We start from the raw sequence: 22,462 nt of genomic DNA, 5'->3' as shown, positions 1-22,462 counted from the left end.
ACAGTCATGTTAAAAGAATAAAAAAAAAAAACAGGTATAGTTAACTTTAACAGTGTATTTAATCTAATAACATTGAAAACATTACCATTTTAGCATATAATAAACGTGAATTTTTTATGATATATTCAATTTTTTCCCAAACTAAATCTCAAAATCTGGTGAATTTTACATATATGGAACCTCTCAATTTGGAGTAGCCACATTTTAAGAGCTACACAGACACATGTGACTAGTGACAACTGTAATGAACAGTACAGGTCTAGGGGGAAAGTTAAACAGTAAACAAGTAGTAAGAACAGCATGAGTATGACGACAGGAAAATGCAGTGCAATGGGAGCATGAAGGACAGCATCTCAACTAATCTGTGCAGGGCTGGAAAGCTTCCTGGAGGAAGCGACATTTCAACCAAGCTCACAAGGATGAGCTGGCATTAGCCACAGGAAAGGGTAGGTGTAGGACACTTCATGTTAATGTTAATATCCAAGGCCTGCAAGTGAGTGAGTCACTCTGGTGTGCTGGAAAAACTACAAGAATTTGAGTATGCCTGGAACGGAGATTATTATGGGGAGTGAGAGATGAAAAGGCAAGTAGAAGCCAGTTCGTGAAAAGGTCTGCAAACCATGTCAAGGAATTTAGACTTTATTTTAAGGAATCCATCCTTTCCAAAGTCTTTAGGTCTGTATTTATGGAACTAGCAATTTCATGCTGAAATGTGTTCCTCTTCACTGAAATACAATGGGGAGAAAGAGAGATGGAGATGAAAAGGCTAAGGTTAGATGACCATTTATTAGAGGTGATGAACAAAATAGTCCCTTGGGCTATTTTCATCTCTTAGATTTCATAAATCTAACTCTTTAACTGTTTACAGTATTACACAACTTGTTAACATTCAACAACTGTATTAGAATAGAAATTATGCATAAGAAAATATGATTTATTATTTATAAATATTTTTTGGAGGGAACACTATATAACAATGAATATGTGTTAAATATTTATATTAAAGTTTCTGGCTAGTGCATATGAACAGTGAAGTCATATAGATTGTTTTATAATTACCTTATAAATTATTGATTTGGTAATCTACAAGGTAATTCATGGTATTTTTAAGCATTCTGTTCCTATGTGGTGCCTCGAACCTGTCATCTGGAGCTCCCACAATATGGAAGGGTACTCGAACTGTAGTTATTTTTACTAGCAAAAGGCACCAGGGTTTAGTTTTTACAAATGACAGCTTAATCTCTTGAATTATCATACAATTTCATTATGTATACAAATTGTGGCTATGAGTGTGGTGGTCTTCCTTGTCTTAATGAATAATTAGCTTTCTGCAAGCAAAGGAAGTGATTTTTATTTCCACCAATATACAGGTTTTACTATGTGTCAGGAACAGTGGCATAACTTCCAGGGCACTTGATAATCTTGAACATATTTAGTATAAGAAAAGTCATTCAAATATAGTCACTGTATATTATAACCTGCCAAAATACCTGTTTGTTAAATAAAGATACGGCTTAGGAATTATACTGGGTTGAATAGTGTCCCCCAACGTTCATGTCTATCAGGAACCTGTGAATGTTGACTTTATTTTAAAATATGGTCTTTGCAGATACAATCAAGTTACATCGAGGACATACTGGATAATGATGGCCCCTAAATCCAATGACTGGTATCCTTCTAATAAGAGAGAAATTTTGACCCAAAGACAGATGCACAGGGAGAACGCCATGTGACAATGGAGACAGAGACTTAGTGATACATCTACAAGCCAAGGAACATCAAAGATTGCTGGCAACCACCAGACACTAGCAATAGTCAAGGAAGCATTCTTCCTTAAAGCCCTGATGATACCTCGATTCTGGATTTCTAGCCTCCACAACTCTGAAAGAATAAATTTTGGTTGTTTTAAGCCTCCGAGTATATGTGGTACTTTGTTATGGCAGCACTAGGAAACTAATACAAGAATCTTCGTGGGCCCTCTATCGCTTCCTGTACTTCCTTGAAGTAGCTCTCTCAAATGTCTTCTATTTAATGGAGTTGACAGATTCATCCCTTTCTCTGTTAAACAAATGATCTCAGGATAGTATTCTTCTCTTTAGCATTCTATACAGTTCTGCTTTCACCAGAAGAGCTACACATTTATAGTCCAGAACACCTACTATTGTCATCATGTGATTTAATCAAATAGTATATAAACTGGTGAAGTATGAACGCAAATGGAAAGGCAGCTGCTGTTTCCATAAGCGCCAGGCTGGAAACTTTGGGAACTCCTGATAAGGATGCATCACATAAAAAACGCAATCAAGTTTGATAGGGGCGACATAATTATAAAAGACTGAAAAATAATGAAAATCTATAGAATATGCTCATTAAGATTGCTTTGTAAGTGCCTTTAAATTCTTCTTTTATTGGAATAAAAGTAAAATCAGAGCTTATGGAAGAGGTATCATGTGTGAGGCTTATGTAAGAATAGACATGGGGGAACTTCAATCAGGAACTAAGCAGGTCCATATATATGTGTACATGTATAGGTCCTATACTTCTACATTTTTATCAACTTTTTCTATTAGCCACACAATCATAACTTAAAACTACAATAAATAAAAGGGTTTCCACCATAAGTCTAGGTTTACTACACCACATTTTTATTCAGTCACATGTTAGTAAGCTTGTGAACACAGAGACTCTATCTGATTCACTCCCCATTCTATCTTTAGTACTTCTGTGTAATGCCTGGTACAAAGCAGCCTCTCCCAAATTACTTTTTTAAAATAAATGAGCACAAAATGGAAGTCTATTGTTTCTATATATTTCCCTTTCCAAAGAACTATATAATCATCAATAAAGTTTTATTATTATGGGCTGATCTGACCATAAAAAATGGACTAATTATAGAAAACACAGTCTTTTAGTGGCATTTACTAAAATAGGGTTTCACATAAACATGTATAAATATTTTCACTTTTACTATATCATTTGTCATAGCCCTGTTTTTTTTATATCAACTCTTTCTAAAAATACTTATTTGTTCCTATTCTACATCTTCATATAATTTCTATCTAATGCCACAGTGTTATTTCCCCAAGTTTGCAAATTAAGATCTTGAGTCAGAAAAGTTAACTTAATTTCTTAACGGTAGATTCCCAACTATATGTCAAATTCATGAGCTTCCAAATTCTAGTTTAGTACTAACTTTGTGTTAATTAGGTTGTACCCTTGAAGAAACTATTGATACTCTCTGAGCCTCAAGTTTTTTTCAGTTATCAGATGAGGTTTTTTGACTAGATGATCTCTAGGATGGCCTTATTTTCTGCACTAGAAATTCTGGATTTTCTTGCAAATAAAAAATGTGACTTCTCACTGCTCTTCTTTCCAATATGAAAGACAGAGGACAACGCACAGAGCTAAAAAGTGACAGAAAGGATAAGGTGAAACAAACATGTTAGTGAGTATGAAGTGGGGGGAAAAAAGGGACAGAGAACAGAGGATGCATTTAATGTTAGCCTGCTAGTATAAATTCTTTTGGGGGAAAATACCATGGAATATTTTACGTTCACATAACCTATAAGAATTCTGCAATTACTTGTTTAAAGTAAATTGCTCGACTATAAGTTGCTTGGGCCTTGAGGTATGCAGCTTAAATATTAAGGACTTGATCAACTCTATATTTTATTATCATAACTAGGTAGAATATAGTCTTATTGAACTACATCATAAAACAATTGCTACATGATTGCTAAATCTTGATCTGTATGAATTTATAATTAAGTTTTATTCCTTAAACTATAAGGATAATATTTAGAGGCAATACAAGTTCTTTCTATAAGCTACATCAATATTCCTTTTCCCTACTTCTTTAGCTACTTAAATAACTTAACTTGAACTACTGAAAAGAAATCTTAATATATTTGGTAAATAAAAATGATGTAGAGTTTCAGATGGCCCAATAAGACAAAGAATTTATCATTGGAATTCTGTTAAATAACTGCAGGAGTTGTATTTTTGCCTTGGAAAACTTTCATCATGGAACACAGCTGTGAAACAACTTTGGCTTCAAACAGAAAGGCTATAATAAAGCTCCTTCTAGCTAGACTTAGGTTCAAGAGGTTTATGATGGCAAACAGCAAAAAAGATAAAATGTTTCAATAAGGCCCTCAGGCTGATTTAGTTAGCATTCACAAAGTGGAATAACCTATACATCACATACCCTTTGTTAGCTGGTTGTTTAGAATAGATGTATGAGTCACTGGATTTTATTTTAGCAATTGGGCAATGCAATTCTCCTTTTGTCCAAAACATTAAAATGCAGAAATGTGAAACTGAGAGGTAATATCAGATCTTATACAGGATGCTTATCAACCACTGTGATGAATCAAGAAATTCTTCTCTTGTCATTCCATGTTTCACCTTGGTAGGCACAAATGATAACTTACCTTGTGCAAAAAGAAAAGAAAAAAAATCTATTATTAAACTATAGCAAACTATAGTATTTTTTTTTTAATTGTGTGTGGAGGAGAGATGTTGGTGGGGAAGCTTGCAAAAGAAAAGGAAAGTGGCATAAGAGAATGATAGGCAAGATTCTATCCTGCATTATTTCAAGTACAAATGAATCCCTCTGGGAATTTGGGATATACGTATATATCCACGTTAAAAGAAAAAAAAAATATATATATATATATTTTTTTTTCCCCCCTCTCTCAGATACTGTTCAGAATTAATGAGGATACCTGCGACGATGCTGGCAAGCTGCTGGGTTCTGGTGATGGGGTAGACGCTGCGTGCCTGAACGATTGCTGAAGCTATTTTCTTGGCATGCTTCTCCTCCCCGTATCCTCTCAGGATGGATGCAAGTGCCTGTTGATCTAAAGCGTTCACAACATCAGCTGCGGTGGGCATGTCAGGGTACCTACGCACAAGAAAAACCAATTAGTTCATTGACGTCAGTTTTAATTGACAAGAGGTGAAACTTCAGAGTATTGAGACATAAAGTCAAGCATACACACATAGTCTAAGAAAGCTTCTGAGATTTTTAAAGTTGGAGACTGAAATCTTACACGAAGGAAATAGGTTTTCCATTTCAAATACTCATCATTATGGTAAGTGGGGACTGTGTATGACATTCATCAAGGTCAAGGCCACCAGGAAGTTAAAATATTTTACTAACCTTTAATTCACGAAGAGGTTATTATTGCTCAAGCAGAGTTTCCCTAAACTAAAACAATGAAACTGTTTGGATTTAGTTTGATCAAAATTTAAATAACTGCTTGAATTTTTTTTTTTCAATATAAAAGATATAAGGCTTACTCACTGATATTTAAATGAGCCTAGATCTCAGGAACTTAAGTAAATCTTAGACTGTCAAGTAACCAACTACTTATATAGAAGCACAAATGGAATTTAGCAAGTTCCCTCATCCCAGGGAACATGTTCTATGACTCCTAGCAGATGCCTGAAACCACGAAAAGTAGTGAACCTATATATACTATGTTTTGCTTTATACATACACCATACATTTTGTGAATTCTCTTTGGCAGATCCAAATTGCCAGCATCACTACTCTTGCACTATGGGGCCCTTATTAAGTAAAATACAGGTTACATGAACACAAGCTATGCCATACTGTGACAGTCAATCTGATAACCCAGATGGCTACTAAGAGACTAATGGGTGAGAAGCATATACAGCATGGATATGCTGGACAAAGGGATGATTCACATCCCAGGTAAGACAGAGTGAGACACCACAAGATTTCTTCATGCTACTCAGAATGGCACACAATTTAAATCTTATGAATTGCTTATTTCTGGAATTTGCCTTTTAATATTTTCAGGCTGTAGGTGATCCACAGTTAACTGAAACTGTGGAAAGTGAATGGGGGCTAAGGGGGGACTACTGTGTAAGAAGATACTGCTGGTCAGTTTCTCTCACAAAAACTAATACAAATAATGTATATTACTTCAAATGTTTAACAATACAAATAATGTATATTACTTCAAATGTTTAACAATATTGGCTCCTATCTCCATGACAAAAGATACCATGGGGTAAGACTCATTAATCAGCAAGCAATACTAAACAAGTCTAGATTATAATTTCAGGTGAAAACAAAATACTAACCTCTGGCCAAATAAAATTAATCGTAGTAGCAGGAAATAACATTTACTCTGTCAGACAATTCAAGTTTACCTTACTTTAGAGAAATGGGTCAAGGAATTCTAAGTGATAAGCTAACTGAGACTCTACTTATTAGAAAGATAGCTCTGCTAATAGTACGGTTACTGTGTTGGATTGGTTGTTGATACCATGTTATGGGGATGTTAAGTAACAAGGATATGGTAGCTTTAAGACCTGAAGATCAAATCAGAGTGGGGTTGCCAAGTAACACCCAAATTCCTCCTTAAACATACTACACTGAACATTGTTAACATGTGTTGTGCCTTCAGGAGAAATTTTTGTTGTTCTTCCCTATTTTGCCATGACATGACTTCCACCTCTCTCTATATCTTTCTCTCTCTCTCTCTCTCTCTCTCTCTCTCTCTCTCTCTCTCTCTCTCTCTCTCTCAAACCGTGCATTTCAGAACCTGCGACCCTTGGTTTTATTTTTGTTTTTATTTATTTTTGACTTCCATGGCACCCCTAGGCCAATGAACATCCTAGAAGGTAGCCCTGTTTCCATCTCAATAAGCTATGCTCCTTCAATAATAGCTTTAAAGATAAAGACTTGGTCTTTAGAGTCAAATTGACCTACATTAGAATCCTGGCCTTGCAATTCATATTGGATAAACCTTTTAACCTATTAGCCTGAATTTCTAACCTGGAATGAAATAATGCTTACCTCACTGAATTGTTGGGAGCATTATGTATTGTTTTAAAGTTTAATTCTTAAGGGGAATCTTATTTTCCAGTTCTTAGAGGAGAACCTTGGGAACCCTGAGTCTCAGACTAGGATTTGCTGATAAGTCTTTACATTAACAATATGAGAATTTACTACTATTAACTAAAAGCTTTGCCATTGTATTTCAGAAGGCATCCTCCTTAGCAAGACAAAAGAACAGGAGAAATTTGCTTGACATTTTACTACCTCTGCACAACAACCTCAGTCTTCAAACATGAGAAGATATTTGACCTTTACTATTAGTCACTGGCTTTTAAAGGATTTTTATTATTTTCTTTTATGATCACATTCTTCAATCTATGAATGTCACCTTGTGCAAAAGAAAGTATAAGACTCAGAACAAAAAGATTCTAACAGGTATAGGTCACAATCTCGGGTAACAGATCATATCAAAACATGGGGGAAAAAGGCTTTATGTAAATAATAACCACAGGATAGAGCAGTTTGTGGGAAAGAAGTTAAAGTCAACTCAATATTAATTTGTTGACTTAAATGAGACTTTAAACTTCCTATATATTAGTTATTCCCATAGATTAGAAGAAATTTTGGAAAACTTATTTGTTTCAGTAGAAATGTTTTTGCAGGTGTAGAATCATAGATCAGTAACAAAACTGAATAAAGTGTATTGTTCTCCTTAGAAGATAAGCTTCACAAAGGTAAGAACAACATACATAATTTGGTGGTAGTGGTGATGGGGACATGAAATGAAGGAGAAGGGCATGGTTAAACTTTTTAAGTACAGGCCGGACAGTCTCTGGGCAATTGTTGGGCACACAGACAGGTGCTAATCTAAGTCTTTAAAATTAATTTAGATTTGAAAAAAATTATCCTATACTTTCCTAGAATGTGATCCTCTTTGTGTTATTTAATATAAATGTACCTACTTGGATAATGGAGATCAAACGCTAATATCCCCAGGGTGGTTAGGGATGAAGAGGAGGTATATCGTCTGAAGAAAACTGTTTGATATAGTACCATGAGTTGCAGTTTTTCTGAAAAAGGTGGAACCAAAGTAACTGTATAAGAGATAGGGAAAATACACAAATGATGACCACTAGGATTTTGACTTTTATGCAGTATTTAAAAGAATATGCATTAAATGTAGTTCCTTTTACTTCACACAAGAGACATAGTTGGGCCTGCATAAAAATGAAACCATTGTTTCAGTATCATATTTATCAATATTATTAGTAGTCTAAAAGCTCACACTGCATCTGTAAAAAAGATAATCAACCTGAAGTTATCCTCTTCACTATTCTGTGTAAAGACAGCAATGATTTTTCTTTTAGAATCCCAAATCTAGAGAAACACTAAAAACTATAATGAGTAGCAAACAAAACTGACTTATTATATATGGATAGTGTTAGGCGCGGGCAAGTAATGGGAATTCTGCAGTCTTAAAAGGGAATTAAATTCAAAGTGCTTTTGAGAAATTGATTTCTTGTTGTGAGGAGAAATGCTTTATCAATACTCACCTGTCACCATCCATTCTCATGTCCAAGGGGCCATCTTTCCGAAGGGAAAAACCTCTTTCAGGAGCATCAAGCTGCATGGAGGAACATCCAAGATCCAAAAGGACTCCATCCAAAGTCTCTGGCTGCACTCCAGCTTTCATTAATAAGGCTTCTGCCTGGCTAAACTGGCCTAGTATAGCTCGGATCTGTTTACTGTGAATAAACCCAGGAGACAGAGATAACATTATTGTTATGTTAAAATCTTTCTTAAGGCCCATGATCAATGGAATGAAGCACATCTTATTATTAAATTGTTTAACCAATACATATTTACTAAGTGCCAAGCACATGCATAGTACTATATAAAGACATGGCTAAGGTGATTCTACGTCTTTGGTTTCAACACCAGAGGTGCTTTAACGTAATTTTATTCTTCCTAATAAACACAATTTATTTTATACATTTGTGAAGGTATACAATAAGTTTATGAATTAGAAAAATTCTTTTGTCAGTCCAGGTCTTTCACTTTTTCTTTAAAACAATTCTTAAATCTCTGGGTCAAAAAAAGAAGCATATGCAAATCTATCAAATGAATAAATTTAGAGATAACAAATGCTAGTGAGGATGTGGTGAGAAGGGAACCCTTTTGCACTGTTGGTGGAAGGGTAAATTGGTACAGCCTCGATGGAAAACAGTATGAAGGTTCTTCGAAAAATTAAAAACAGAACTATCATATGATCCAGCAACTCCACTTCTGACAATATATCCAAGGGAAACAAAAACACAAGAGATATCTGCACCCCCACATTCATAAAAGCATTATTTACAATAGCTACGACACAGAAGCAACTTAAGTGTCCATCAGTGAATGAATGGATAAAGAAGTGGTGGTGGTGGTGGTGGTGGTGGTGGTGGTGGTGGTGGTGGTGGTGGTGTGTGTGCGCGCGTGTTGGAAAAAAGTCGTTGAAAGCTAAAAACTTCCAGATAAATAAGTACTAGGGATGTAATATACAACACGATTACTAGCTAACACTGATTTTTGTTGTACATAAAAGTTGTTAAGGAAATAACTAAGAGTTCTCATCACAAGGAAAAAACATATTTTCTTTTTTTTGTTTCTATGTGAGATGATGGATATTAACTAAACTTATTGTGGTAATCATTTCACAACATATGTAGGTCAAATCACTATGCTGTATACCTTAAATTTATACAGTGCTATATGTCAAATATTATCTCAATAAAACTTGAAAAAAATAAATTTAATAAGTCAATTTAAATAGCATAAGTAATAAAACAGGAATCATACACACAAAAAAGATATGTTGAATGTCTTCATGCCAACCATTTTAGCTTTCTCCATATTTTTCTCATAATCTAGGATAGGAGTGCTGTGAAGCTGCAAACTTGAAGAATGAAACTATGACTAAAATAAGTGCCTTCTGCAAAAGCAGTGTTTTAGCTCTCAGCAGGGATTTTGAAGTGAATGGAGCTTAATCAACAGACAGGCAAGAAATTGGGATCACCTTACAGCTATACTAACTCTCCTTCCTACATGAACTGAGATGCTGCCTTCAGGGTTCTTCAGAAGCCTTAGGGCAACTGGCATGCATTTTGGAAGGAGAATAAGAAGAAAAAAGTGGGCAACATTCCCAAAACCTCATTTCTTCCATCTACAGGTGGGTGGGGTAAGTGTGGATTTCAACAGTGTTGAAGAATTTATATTTATGATATTAACTTATAGATTATGTTGCTTAAGGAGAATTTCACAGCTCATTGCTATTTTTTTTCTCAAATTCTGATGAAGAAAGTGCTCTTCAGATTTACTCACTAAATATTCATTGAATACCTGCTACGTGTCAGGAATTATGCTCTTCAGAGGTATATGAAGATTAATAAAAAATATTAATAAAGTATGGCTTTCTGAGCTTTGAGGCAAAAAGAAAAGGTGTATAAATAAATAGTTTGCATAACAACCTGATGAGTGCTGACAGTGGAGAGACAAATGAATTGCTATGGCTGTACAGGCATGCCTCATTTTATTACACTTTGCAGATATTATAGTGTTTTACAAATTGAAGGTTTGTAGCAACCCAGCATCAAGATAGTCCATCAATGCCATGTTTCCCAAAGATCTGCTCATTTTGTGTCTGTCACATTTTGCTAATTTTTCACACTATTTCAAACTTTTTCATTATTATTATATTCGTTACAGTAATTTGTGATTAGTATTTTTTGATGTTACTATCATGTTTTGGGGTACCACAAACTGTGCTGATGTAAGATGATGAACTTAACTCAGAAATGTGTGTGTGTTCTGACTGCTCCTTGGATCACCTTATTCCACAATACATAACAATATTGAAATTAGGCCAATAACTCTACGATGGCCTCTAAGTGTGCAAGTAAAAGGAAGAGTTATACACCTCTTACTTTAAATGAAAAGCTAGAAATGATGCAGCTTAGTAAGGAAAGCATGTCAAAAGCTAAGACAGTCTGAAAGCTAGGCATCTTGCACCAAACAACTAAGTTGTGAAGGCAAAGGAAAAGTCCTTGAAAAAAAAACTAAAGGTAGTACTACAGTGAAAACGAAAAGAATAAGGAAGCAAAACCGCTTTATTGCTTATATGGAGAAAGTTTTGATGGTCTGGACAGAAGATTAACCATAAAATTCCCTTAAGCCAAAATGTATTCGCCCTAATGCTCTTCGAATTCCATGAAGGCTAAAAGAGATAAGGAAGCTGAAGAAGAAAAGTTTGAAGCTAGCATAACATAAAAGTGCAAGGTGAAGCAGCACATACTGATGTGGAAGATATAGCAAGTTATCCAGAAGATGCAGCTGCAGCTAATATAATTAATGAAGGTGGCTACCCTAAATGACAGATTTTAAATATAGAAAAAAACAGCCTTATATTAGAAGAGGATGCCATCTAGGTTTTTCATAGCTTGTGAGAAGTCAATTCCTGGCTTCAAAGCTTTGAAGAACAGGCTGACTCTCTTGTTGGGGCTAATGCAGCTGGTAACTTGAAGATGAAGCCAATGCTCCTTTACCATTCCAGAAATCCCAGGGCCCTTAAGAACAATGCTAAATCTACTTTGTCTGTGCTCTGGAAATGGAACAATAAAGTATGGATGACAGCTCATCTATTTACATGATTTACTGAATAAGTTAACTCCACCGTTGAGAACTACTGCTAATAAAAAAGGATTCCTTTCAAAATATTGCTGCTCATTGATACTACACCTGGTCACCCAAGAGCTCTGATGGAGATGTACAAGGAGATGAATGTTGCTTTCCTGCCTGTTAACACATCTATTCTGCCGAACATGGATCAAAGAGTAATTCTGACTTCCAAATCTTATTAAGAAATACATTTTGTAAAATATATACCTGCCATAGGCAAAGATTCCTCTGATGGACCTGGATAAAGTAAATTAAAAAACTTTGGAAAGAATTCACTATTCTAGATGCCATTAAAAAAATTTGTGATTCACGAGAGGAGGTCAAAATATCAACATTAACAGGAATTTGGAAGAAGTTGATTCCAACCCTCATGGATGACTTTGAGGGGTTCAAGACTTCAGTGGAGAAAGTAACTTCAGATGTTATGGAAATAGCAAGAGAACTAGAATTGGAAATGGAGCCTAAAATCTCCTCTGTAGTCATGCTATAATCTTATCATCAAACTTAAATGGATGAGAAGTTGTTCCTTATGGATGAACAAAGAAAGTGGTTTCTTGAGATGGAATCTATTCCGGATAAAGATGCTGTGAAGACTGACAACAGAGGATTTAGATTATCACATAAACTTAGTTGATACAGAGGCAGCAGGGTTTGACAGGATTGACTCCAATTCTGAAAGAGGTTCTACTGTGGGTAAAATACTGCCTAACAGCATTGCATATTACAGAGAAATTGTTTGTGAAAGGAAGAGTCTATGCAGAAACTTCATTGTTGTCTTATTTAATCATGCTCCTTGTTGGTGAGGGAAGGATTCCCATTCTATGATAATAGAAATGGCCAAACGCATGGCACCTGACACTGGACAGATGAGATTGACAGGTGTTAATTAATTCTGATATATTTAAAGCCCAGGGAAGGAACATACCACATGCCATGCATGGCTAAATGTGGATAGCACTCAGGAACAGAGGAGACAACCAAAGGCTATAGAAAGCAGGTTTTTAGTATCAAGAGAATGGAGTGCCCCTTGGATCCCATGTGAGGATGTGATTGATTTGTTTGATAATTCCGTGCCTGGCAGGGTACTCAGGGATAAGCAGTTTCTGTGCCTGATCTCTTTGATAAGGAGGGTCATTTAGCTAAGGAACCCTATTCGTGGAAACATAGTGGGAAGAACTTGTGCCTAGGCCATTTGGGGCTCTCTCAGTATTCCCCAGATGTCAAGAACACATAATATTGGCCTTTAATTTTAGGCTTTATTCCACAGTAACCTACCTCATGTTTGCATATGCAGTAATAAGAACTCACTATTTTTTTTTAATGCTAGTTCTTTTTTTAGTCGATAGCTGTTTCCTAACTGTTTCTATAACCTTTGTCTCTGGTATCAGTCTATGTAAACCAATTGAAAACCTAAAACCCATGGCAGCCTTTCACATAACTACAGTCAGTTATCGTAAGGAATATTTGTTGGCCACCTCAAAATTTCAACCATGTATTTTGGGAGAGGTTGATCTTTGATAGTTTGTGTCAACTTGGATAGGCTATAGTACCCAAATATTTAATGAAATACTAATCTAGGTGTTGCTGTGAAAGTATTTTGTAGATGTGGTTAATATTACAATCAGCTCACTTTAAGAAAAATGTATTATCTTCAGTAATGTGGGTATGCCTCATCCAGTTAGCTGAAAGGCCTTAAGAGCAAAAACTGAGGTTTCTCAAAAGAAGAAAAAAATTTGCCTCGAGACTGCAATATTAGCCCATGTCAGAGTTTCCAGCCTGCTGGCCTGCCTCACTGATTTCAGACTTGCTGGTCCCCTTAGTCGTGTGAGCCAATTTTTTGAAAGAAATCTCTTTAGATGATTGATGATAGAGAGATAATAGATGGATGGATAGATGAATGAAAGATAGATAGATGATAGATAGAGAGATAGATAGATAATGATGATGATGATAGATGATAGATAGTGATAGATGATAGATAGATAGATAGATAGATAGATAGATAGATAGATAGATAGAGATGATAGATAGATGATAGGTATAATCTCTTTATATACATACACATATACATACACACACAGACCTGATTATTGCCAGCAGATATCTTGACCAAAGAAGAGTGTGGATGGCAACCAGTTTTTAACTAAAATTGCAGATGGAAAAGCTCAAAGATTAAATAGGCCACTAGACTAAGTCTCACCTAAAATCCAACTTGTCTCTGGACTTTTGATATGAGCCCATAAATTACCTGTTATCAAAACCAGTTTGAGTTTGAGTTGGTTTTTCTTTTACTTACAATGAAAAACATCATAACTCTTTTAGCTATCACACTCCTCAAATTTTTCTCCAAACAAAACTTATGTCTTCTGCTATTCTCCATATAAAAATCTTTTACCATGCTAGTTGCTCTTTCCTGAATGTGTTCCAATTTGCTGATGTTCCTAGGTCTGAATTCCAAAACGATCAGCACAGAATAGATTCTTGTCTCTATTAATTCAGCTGAAGATCAAAATAGTTTTAGAATTTATTTCACACCATTGACTTATACTAATATCCTTGATTCTTTGACACATATACTACTGCTAAGCCTGTTTCTTCCATTACCGTACTTGTTTTGCTAATTATTTTAGATTTATGTACAATTTCCACTCTACACATTTTCTACACCTCTTTTATCTTTAACCATAGAAATCTTTACACTAAATCAAAAGTCTTACGCAAATCATTATTGCTTGGTCTTAATTCCTTAGCCATTACAGCTATTATCTTGCTTGATGCTGATATACTTTTAAAATAAAAATAATATCTTATATGTTCGCATTCTTATATACCCTCAAACATAACTGTTTTAACACACAATACACAGTTTTATGCTTCACTATGACTGAAAAAAAAATGTAATCCTTTTAGTACAAAACTCAGCATAATATACAAGTATGAGAATATCACATGAGGCAACACCACAAAGGAAACCATGTGTTTAAAGCAGAGTTTTCTGATGCTACATCAGTTATGTTTCTATAATTATTAGACTGTACTCAGAGTACAGAAACCATCTACAAAGTTTACCAACCAACCTATTGAAAACTTAGCCTTAACTTCAAACCCTGGGGCATTTATTTCATATATGCAATTACGTTGAGGCTAATTTTCTTGGACAGGCAGATTCCATGCCCATTTTTGTTTCTGCCTCTCTTCCTTCCTTCCCTCCCTCATCCTCCTTTCTCTCTTCCTCCTTTCCTTCTTTCAAATCTTAATGTTCAATATTTTTGCAAATATATTTTACAAGTGTTATAAAACAAAGGAAAAGTATGACTTGGCCATGGAAGATGATGATGGTCACAAAAATAGAGCCAAAACAGGACATTAAGCCATAACTATGAATGTACAATTTATTCAAATTATTGTCATCATCATTTGTCATCATCCGAGGCTTCCAGGTTGTAAGTAAAATGTTGCTTGTGACTCAGAGTATGTGCTACATGAGAATGGTTTTGCAAGCCAACCCCGCAAAAACTCAAGGCGCTCAGCAGTAGATTGCCAAGAATACCTTTGCTGCTGGAAGCCATTTTTTTTTTTTTTTTTGAGGTTCTTTAGTTATGACAAGTATTGTTAACCTTGAATCTGGCAAGTTGTCCACACTTGGAATACAAGTTATGAATCTGTTTTATTATACAGGACAAAGGTGCTCCAGTATACACTTAGGCTAGTGATGTAAGAATAGTTATATTTACTGTATATCTGATTTAGGATTGAACATGGAACTTCATCGTTCTTCAAACTACGTACAGTCTAATGATAGGGGTTAAGGATATATATAATTATAAAAGTGGACCCGACTCACAGGGTTGAACATTCTGTAGTTAATGAGAGTATTTATCCATCTTAGTTTCAGGAACTCAAAACTCCCATGATTTATAAAATGCTTGAAATAAAAATGCACTTTTTGCTCCCCAGGGATAAATAACTTTCAGTTTCATGGAAAGAAGTCTTATTTGTGACAAATCCAATTAAAAACAAAACAAACCAAAACAAAAACAACTAGGCTGTTGAATAAAGCAATTTTTAAAAAGTTAAGTTTGAACACAAATTTTCAAGAAAAACTTTGAATTTGGAGACTAATTATCTCTTTCTAAGATAGGGAAGAAATCATCACTATTATTTTTATTCTATGATTTAACATTCCTCCATCTTAACCAAAAATATTAAATAATTGCTTTAAGAAATTATGTACTTCTAATTTCAAGTATAGTAATGAATCTTACCATAATACACAGCTGACATACACAACTTATGAAACACAAAAAAATGACTAATAATGATGGTATTGATTCTCTCTGAATCACTTAACTTTTGCCATGTGACAAACCACCCCCAAACTTGGTAGCTTAAAACAATAATCATTTATTAGGTCATATTCTATGGGTTGGTAATTTGTATCGAGCTAATCCGGTGATTCTTTTCATAGGCTTGCTTGGTCCCAAATGGTCTCACTTACATGTCGGAAAGTTGGCTGGGGTAAAAAAAAAAAAAAAAAGTGACTGAACCATACTTTAGTTGGCTAGCTCATGTTTCTGCAGAATAGTTTGGTTCCAAAAGTAGCAAAATAGGAAAGCCCCATTACATGATCACTTTTTAGGTTTCTGAATACACCCCATTTTTTAATATCCCATTAGCCAAAACAAGTCCATATCTCAGTTCATACTCTAGGACTGTAAAAACAGACTTCGCCTCATGATGGAAAAAGCGGTTAAGCCTACATTTAGAAGGGTCACATATAGGGAAGAGAGGAAGTGCAGTGGGCATTTTTGCAAATAACATACCACACTCTTGTATATAGGAATAAAATTAAAAGCAGGTAGGAGAAAACAAAAATTTTTCCCCTTCTAATCTTCTAGATGTTCTTCTGCTAATTAAGACCTTTATGTTATAACACAGCTTCCTCTTAAACATGCAGTGATGGTTTGTCATTGATGCTAGAATTCAGTTGTAGACTAAGGGGCCAGGTTCTGATACCAGAAGTATAAAACTGGGCAGAGACTAGCAGGAGGAAGAGGTATAGGGGTCTGGCAAGGACTGATACATGATAATCTGGGAGGGAGTAACATGTGATAGTAGAGGGTCTGTAAGAAAGAAGTGAATAGGGAACTAGTCATGCCGGCATCAAGTAAATGTGGTGGCAAGTAGGAAGGCTCTCTTGGCCAGACTTTCCCTAAAAAGAATACATCATCTAGTTGTGAATAAATTGAGAGATAAGGATATGGGAAGAGACTCAGGGATGAGAGAATAAGTTAGAAATTTAATTTATTAGAACTGGCCCAGTCACTAAAACCAAGGCATCAAGTCAGGATCAGCATCAAAGGCAACTTAATGTTAAGTCACCTAGGCTACACACATGGCCATCTTCAATTCATTAACAAAAACACTGTCATGAAATATGATGGTACACTGACCTAGCAGGTGGATATATACATAATTCTGATCATAAGGACCAGAGCGACACAGCAGAGCACATAAAACAGAAGAGAACAAATATTTCTTAAGAAGCTGCCAGGAATAGTGTCCAGACACTTAAAGTTTGTTTCACTAAACTTAGCTGAATTCAGAGATCTCTTCATCATAATCATTCATTTTGTGTGTGCATTTGGAGCACATCTAGGTGATAACATCCCATAAGATAAGAAAGAACAAAATCCATATAGCTTTTTTTGGGAGGAAGTTCTGGTTACTATGGATCTGAGTCCTTCTTACATCAGTATCAGCATTAATCCGTGTAAATCCCAGTGTGCTACCTATTTTCCAGTCATTAAGTTTTATGGGTTTGTAGACAGAAATCAGGGACCAAGGCTGCTTTTACCAATTCATTAGGCCTCCCAAGCAAGCGATTCAGAGGGAGCCAAAACAGTGGATGAAATGTGTAGCTCATATTTGAGTAATGGTAAGAGCAAACATTTAGAGAGTGCTTCTTTCGTGCCATAGCCTGTGCTAAGTGCTGTGTGCTTATTAAATCCTTTCATCCTCATGATAACTCTATGAGGTAGTGACATTATAACCCCAAATTCTGCCAATGAAAAACAAGTTCTGAGAGTAAAGTCACTTAACCAAGTCATACTAGTATGTGGTAGAATTATAATGCAAACAGTCCAGTCTGGCTCCACGGTCCATGTTCTTAACCACAACACTGTAATATTTCTCAAGTTTCTATTTATTTAGTACCATTTCAGATCTCTAACTCTTCATCATTATGGCTTTTTCACAATTCACAAATCCCACTAGTTTGTCTGATTTCTTTTTTTTATTAAGGTGCTTTAATTATTTTTAATGTTTGCCATCTTGTCATACCTGTAGGTCTAAAGATTCAGCACTCAACACATATTTGCTGAATGAGGATTATCTATCAGGTACTGGACACAGGAATATAAAAATGGAAAAGAGCACACAATATAGGAAGATATATATACAAATGTATATAAGTCACTGAGGAAATGGTTTATTTCTTCTTAAAGCAACAGTGGTAGAGTGGAAAGGGGAAATAGCATGGTAAAACATGTTTAAATCTTGGCTCTGCTAATTATTAACTCTGTGGTTTCAGAAAAGTAACTGAATTTCCCTCAGTGGCAGTTCCCTATATCTCGTGGTGTTTCTATCAGTTATTCAAGAAATTCTATCACGACTTAAACACTAAGAGTTTCGAATGCTTGTCATTGTTGATGTAGGGTGCTTGGATGACTGCCTAAATCCAGATCTAAAGCGGACAGATGATTTTGTCTAGAGGCATCTAATTAAGGGTGAATATCACAATCACCTAGAGAATGTTTACACATTCTGGGTGTTTTACTATCTACTTAAAGAATCAACATCAAGACAAGTATACTATATTTTGGGGGTTTTCCTGAGGAGATCACATACACAGCCCTCTTTAAGGTGCAATGGTTAGACATAATCAAAAAGAAAAGAAGATATATCATATTTTTCCTGTAGCCTTGAATACTCGCTGGCAACACTGCTGACAACTACTAGCATATTAAAATGATGCATTCAGAGAAGGAAAAGGCATGCAAACCTTTCTCCTGTTGGCAGGTCTCATTAGCTACAAAACTCAGTACAGTTATTATGTAAGATAACAAGAAGATTATGGCAAATAGCTAATGGTTTTAGTCTAAGGATAAGAAAATATGGCCTTTCTGACCTCTTGAAAAATGGTCATTAAAACTTAAATTGATAGAGTGAGATTTTAGTGGATTTTCATTGCTTTTTTTAAGTTCAGCGAGAGTAAGAAATTCATTCCCTCTGTAAATGCAAATTAATTAGCTGGGTATGTGTCAGAGGAAATTTCTTTTAGCCATACCATTTTCCAGTGACCTCTCACTGAAAAGGCTTCTCTGTACTTTTAGGTTGTTGAGTTTTACTCCTGTGACTACGGTGTATCATTTCTTATTTTAAAACAATATTCAGTTAGCATTAATATGACAGCTAGGTGGAGGGGTGGGGGAAAGGAGGGAGGGAGAAACTGGGGAGATCATTTTATGAACTATATGTCCAATATACTATAATACTTGAAATAAATTAAAAAAAAATTTTTTTAAACCTAATATTCAAATGTATATTAGCAGGAGATAATCTCCCAAATCAAGCATGAATTTAGTTTATGTATATCTTGAGTACTATTACTTTTCAAAGGGTAATTAGGTTCAAATCTAGAAGTACAATGTAAGGATAGTGCATAGGATCTGATTTTTCCTTTTTCTTTTTCTTTTTTTTTTTTTTTTGCCTAATACTGATACTTTCTGGTCTACAAGATTCTCACCTTTTATGTTATTAACTTAAAATATACTACATGAAAGATTTTTAGATGTGGTCCAGTGTGCTGAAGTCTATTTCTAATCCATTTAATGACATTAGTAAACATAAAGTGTCTCAATAATTAGAAAGATTTTAAGGAGTTGAATATTATGTCAATTAAAGTAGAGTTTATTATTCAAAGATTATTATTAAGTTCAGGTACAAAATATATTTTCCTCCATATAACATATAAATTAAATTATTCTAAAATCTGGAGTCTTAACTGTGGTTCTAGGTGCACAAAAATAATACTAGCTTTTGGCTATAATAGATTCAATCAATTTTATAATTTCTCTTAATTCAAATCCTACATTACATTGTAGGGCCTGTTGATAACACTGCAAATATAAAAATCCCTTTGTTTAAGACCATTTTTTTTTTTTAAGGAAATCCCATAGGGATATTCCACATAAATCTGAGTATATGTGGAATCCAGTTGGAAAATCAAAAGAATTAATTATCTATACTTTAAATTTTAAATTGCTAATATTCTATGTACAGATAGATGCTTTTGAGACTTTAAAAAATCAGTCTGCTATAGATATTTTCTGAATACTTCTACATGTCAGATACTATATGTTAGATACTAAGGCAACAAAGGTAACATGTGGTCCCTACTCTCAGTAAATTATAGTACACAACTTTATGATTCAGTGTTTTTTACCTTAGATGATCACATTTTGACCTTCATCATAACCCTATTAATTATTCTGTTTCTAATTACTGAAACTTGGACTTAGAGAATATTTTTCTTATACAAATTTCTATAAAATTATCTTGCATATTAATAGAGAACAGAATGGGTGCTCAACAAAAATTCGATAATGAGTTGAATTGCTCAAGGTCGCACAGCTACTAGTACTAAAGCTAAGAATTAAACTCAGGTCAAGTTAATGCCAAGACCAAGATGTCAAAGTATTGCTATAGATAGCTTTGAGAGGTTGATTCAGGACATCTATTTGCACATACCTCTGATAAACTCATTCAACAATTTCTTAATATAGTAATTCTTGAGCTATGTATACACTTGTTTAAAAAGCAGAATGGTGTGCCAGGAGAAAAAGTCTATTCATTGCTCTAGTTTTAGCATCCACCCTTGAGGGAGAAGAGGCAGTAAAGACATGGAATTATAGAGACCTAGCATCTATGTTACCAATGTGAATCATTAGGTCACTAGCAGGCATTATCAAGCTGAAATTATCTACTTGATGGAAAGTTTATTGTGTGCTTGAGCACAGGAACAATCCAAATAGTAATCTTTAATCGGAATTATCTCAAACCAGTAGAACTAAATTTCCTAGAATAATTACATATCTCAACTTTAAAATGTGCAACAATAATAAAACCTGAAGTAACATGACTTAGCAATAAGTACTAAAATGAACTCATTCAGATTTTGGTGTCAGTTATTTGAGTTAAATGAGTTTTACAGTAAGTGTTTATTGAATGGCTATTTGCAGGTATCACTGGGCTAGATGACAAAATCTCTAGAAATGCTTTGTGTCTTCAGGCAAATCATTTCTATGGCTGAGCCTATTTAGTCATTATAAAATTCCAGTGCTGGACTTAAAATACTTCTAAAAATACTGGACTTAAAATACTTCAGCAATTTTTGTATAATAATAGCTAACATTTATTGAACTCATACTATGTGTCGGGCACTGTTCTGAACACTCTCCTTGAATTAAAGCATATAATCTTCAAACATGCCTGAGGTAGGCACTATTATAGTCCCTCATTTTATAGATGAAGAAACTGGGGCAGCAGAGATAAGTAACTTCTCGAAGGAAGGTTATGTAGCTCATAAGTAGTAGAGCTGGGATTCTAACCCAGGCAGTCTGGTTTAAAGCCTGCACTATTAAGCATAATGCCATACTGCCGCAGCAGACAACAAGTTACAAGTCCAAGAGCACAAATGATAGTTACCATTTATTGAGTTATACTATGTGCCAGACATTGAGTTAATGACTTAATGTTTGTCATTTCATTTAATCCTTACAACACAATAATCTTCAATGTAGTTATTATTATTATACCTATTTTATAGGTCAGGAAACTGATTCAGAATTCTGAAATAATCTGTTCATTGTCAGAGGTAGTGGCAGGCCAAGACTCTATCCTGGTATGCCTCTACTTTTAACCAATGTGCAATATTGTAACACTTTGTAAGAAATATAGTACCTTTGGAGTTGGAACACATCCTATACATTTTATACTTCAAAAGAGTCTTGGTGGGTTTCAGGGAGAAAAGAAGTTAAAAAAATTATAACATGTTGAAAAAGTTACCATATAGAGTATTCCTATTATATTTATATACAAGCACTTAAAGTTTCCAAGGAAAAACAAATCAATTCATTAATAAGTGAAGATTAATAAGTAGATAATACATTAAAAATAATAGTAATAATTATTGTTGAATTTCAGGTCTCACACTGGAGTTTGAAAGAACTAACTTTCTCTTCAGTTTAAAAGCACGCATATCCTTAACTGACACAAGTGAGTTATTTCCCAAACACAAGGCTGGCAATGTTTTATACAGGGTTTTAAGAGCAGCTAGGTCACTAAATAAAAAGCTGAACTACTTTCCTCTTCTTAATTCCAAATGGTGGTCCCATCAGATCCAATTTGAAATGCACTGGCAAAGCTCAGCATGTAAGCTGGCGCTTGGCTGGCTCAGGAGTCAAGGGACTTTAACTCCATGCACGGATGGACAGCACATACTTAGTACCTTCAGAAAAAACGGTCAAAGTTATGAAGGAGGAAAACCTGCCTGTAACTGATTATATTATATTTGTACAAAAATGCTATTGCTCCCATTACTTCCAAAGACTCTGTCATTGGTAGTAAACAAATGAAATGCTAAAGAGTCCTATTTAAAAAGAGCAACAACAATAATGCCAAAAAAACATGGTAGAGCTATGCAACCAATCAATATATGTATCCACAGTAATAAATAACAATAATAATATGCAGCTAAGCCTCTTTCTTAAAATAGTAATCGGTCTTGAAGTTAAAGAAATAAAATCATAATACATGGCTTTTCAGAAGAAATTGTAAAAAGAATTTCTATGTAGAATGGTAGTAATA

At 34.8% G+C, this 22,462-nt stretch overlaps 1 protein-coding gene across 4 annotated transcripts in view; it reads right to left on the bottom strand.

Moving 5' to 3' along the window:
- METTL15 (methyltransferase like 15) overlaps positions 1-22,462 on the bottom strand; it is a 159,646-nt gene that overhangs the window by 28,438 nt on the left and 108,746 nt on the right. For 3 of the 4 annotated variants that reach the window (XM_036221684.1, XM_036221683.1, XM_016122994.2), the window contains exons 4-5: positions 8,371-8,562; positions 4,728-4,906 (exon numbers count right to left, since the gene is read on the bottom strand). In XM_036221684.1, the coding sequence (XP_036077577.1) occupies positions 4,728-4,906; positions 8,371-8,562 (371 nt within the window). Of the gene's footprint in view, positions 1-26; positions 4,434-4,727; positions 4,907-8,370; positions 8,563-22,462 lie in introns of those variants that run through there. The other variant, XM_036221686.1, reaches the window with a different exon arrangement.

The sequence above is a fragment of the Rousettus aegyptiacus genome, unplaced genomic scaffold (assembly GCF_014176215.1).
Source record: "Rousettus aegyptiacus isolate mRouAeg1 unplaced genomic scaffold, mRouAeg1.p scaffold_m13_p_5, whole genome shotgun sequence".
Classification (NCBI taxonomy): Eukaryota; Metazoa; Chordata; class Mammalia; order Chiroptera; family Pteropodidae; genus Rousettus; species Rousettus aegyptiacus.
Note: the sequence above shows the minus strand (reverse complement) of the source record. Positions and strands in the feature narration are given on the sequence as shown.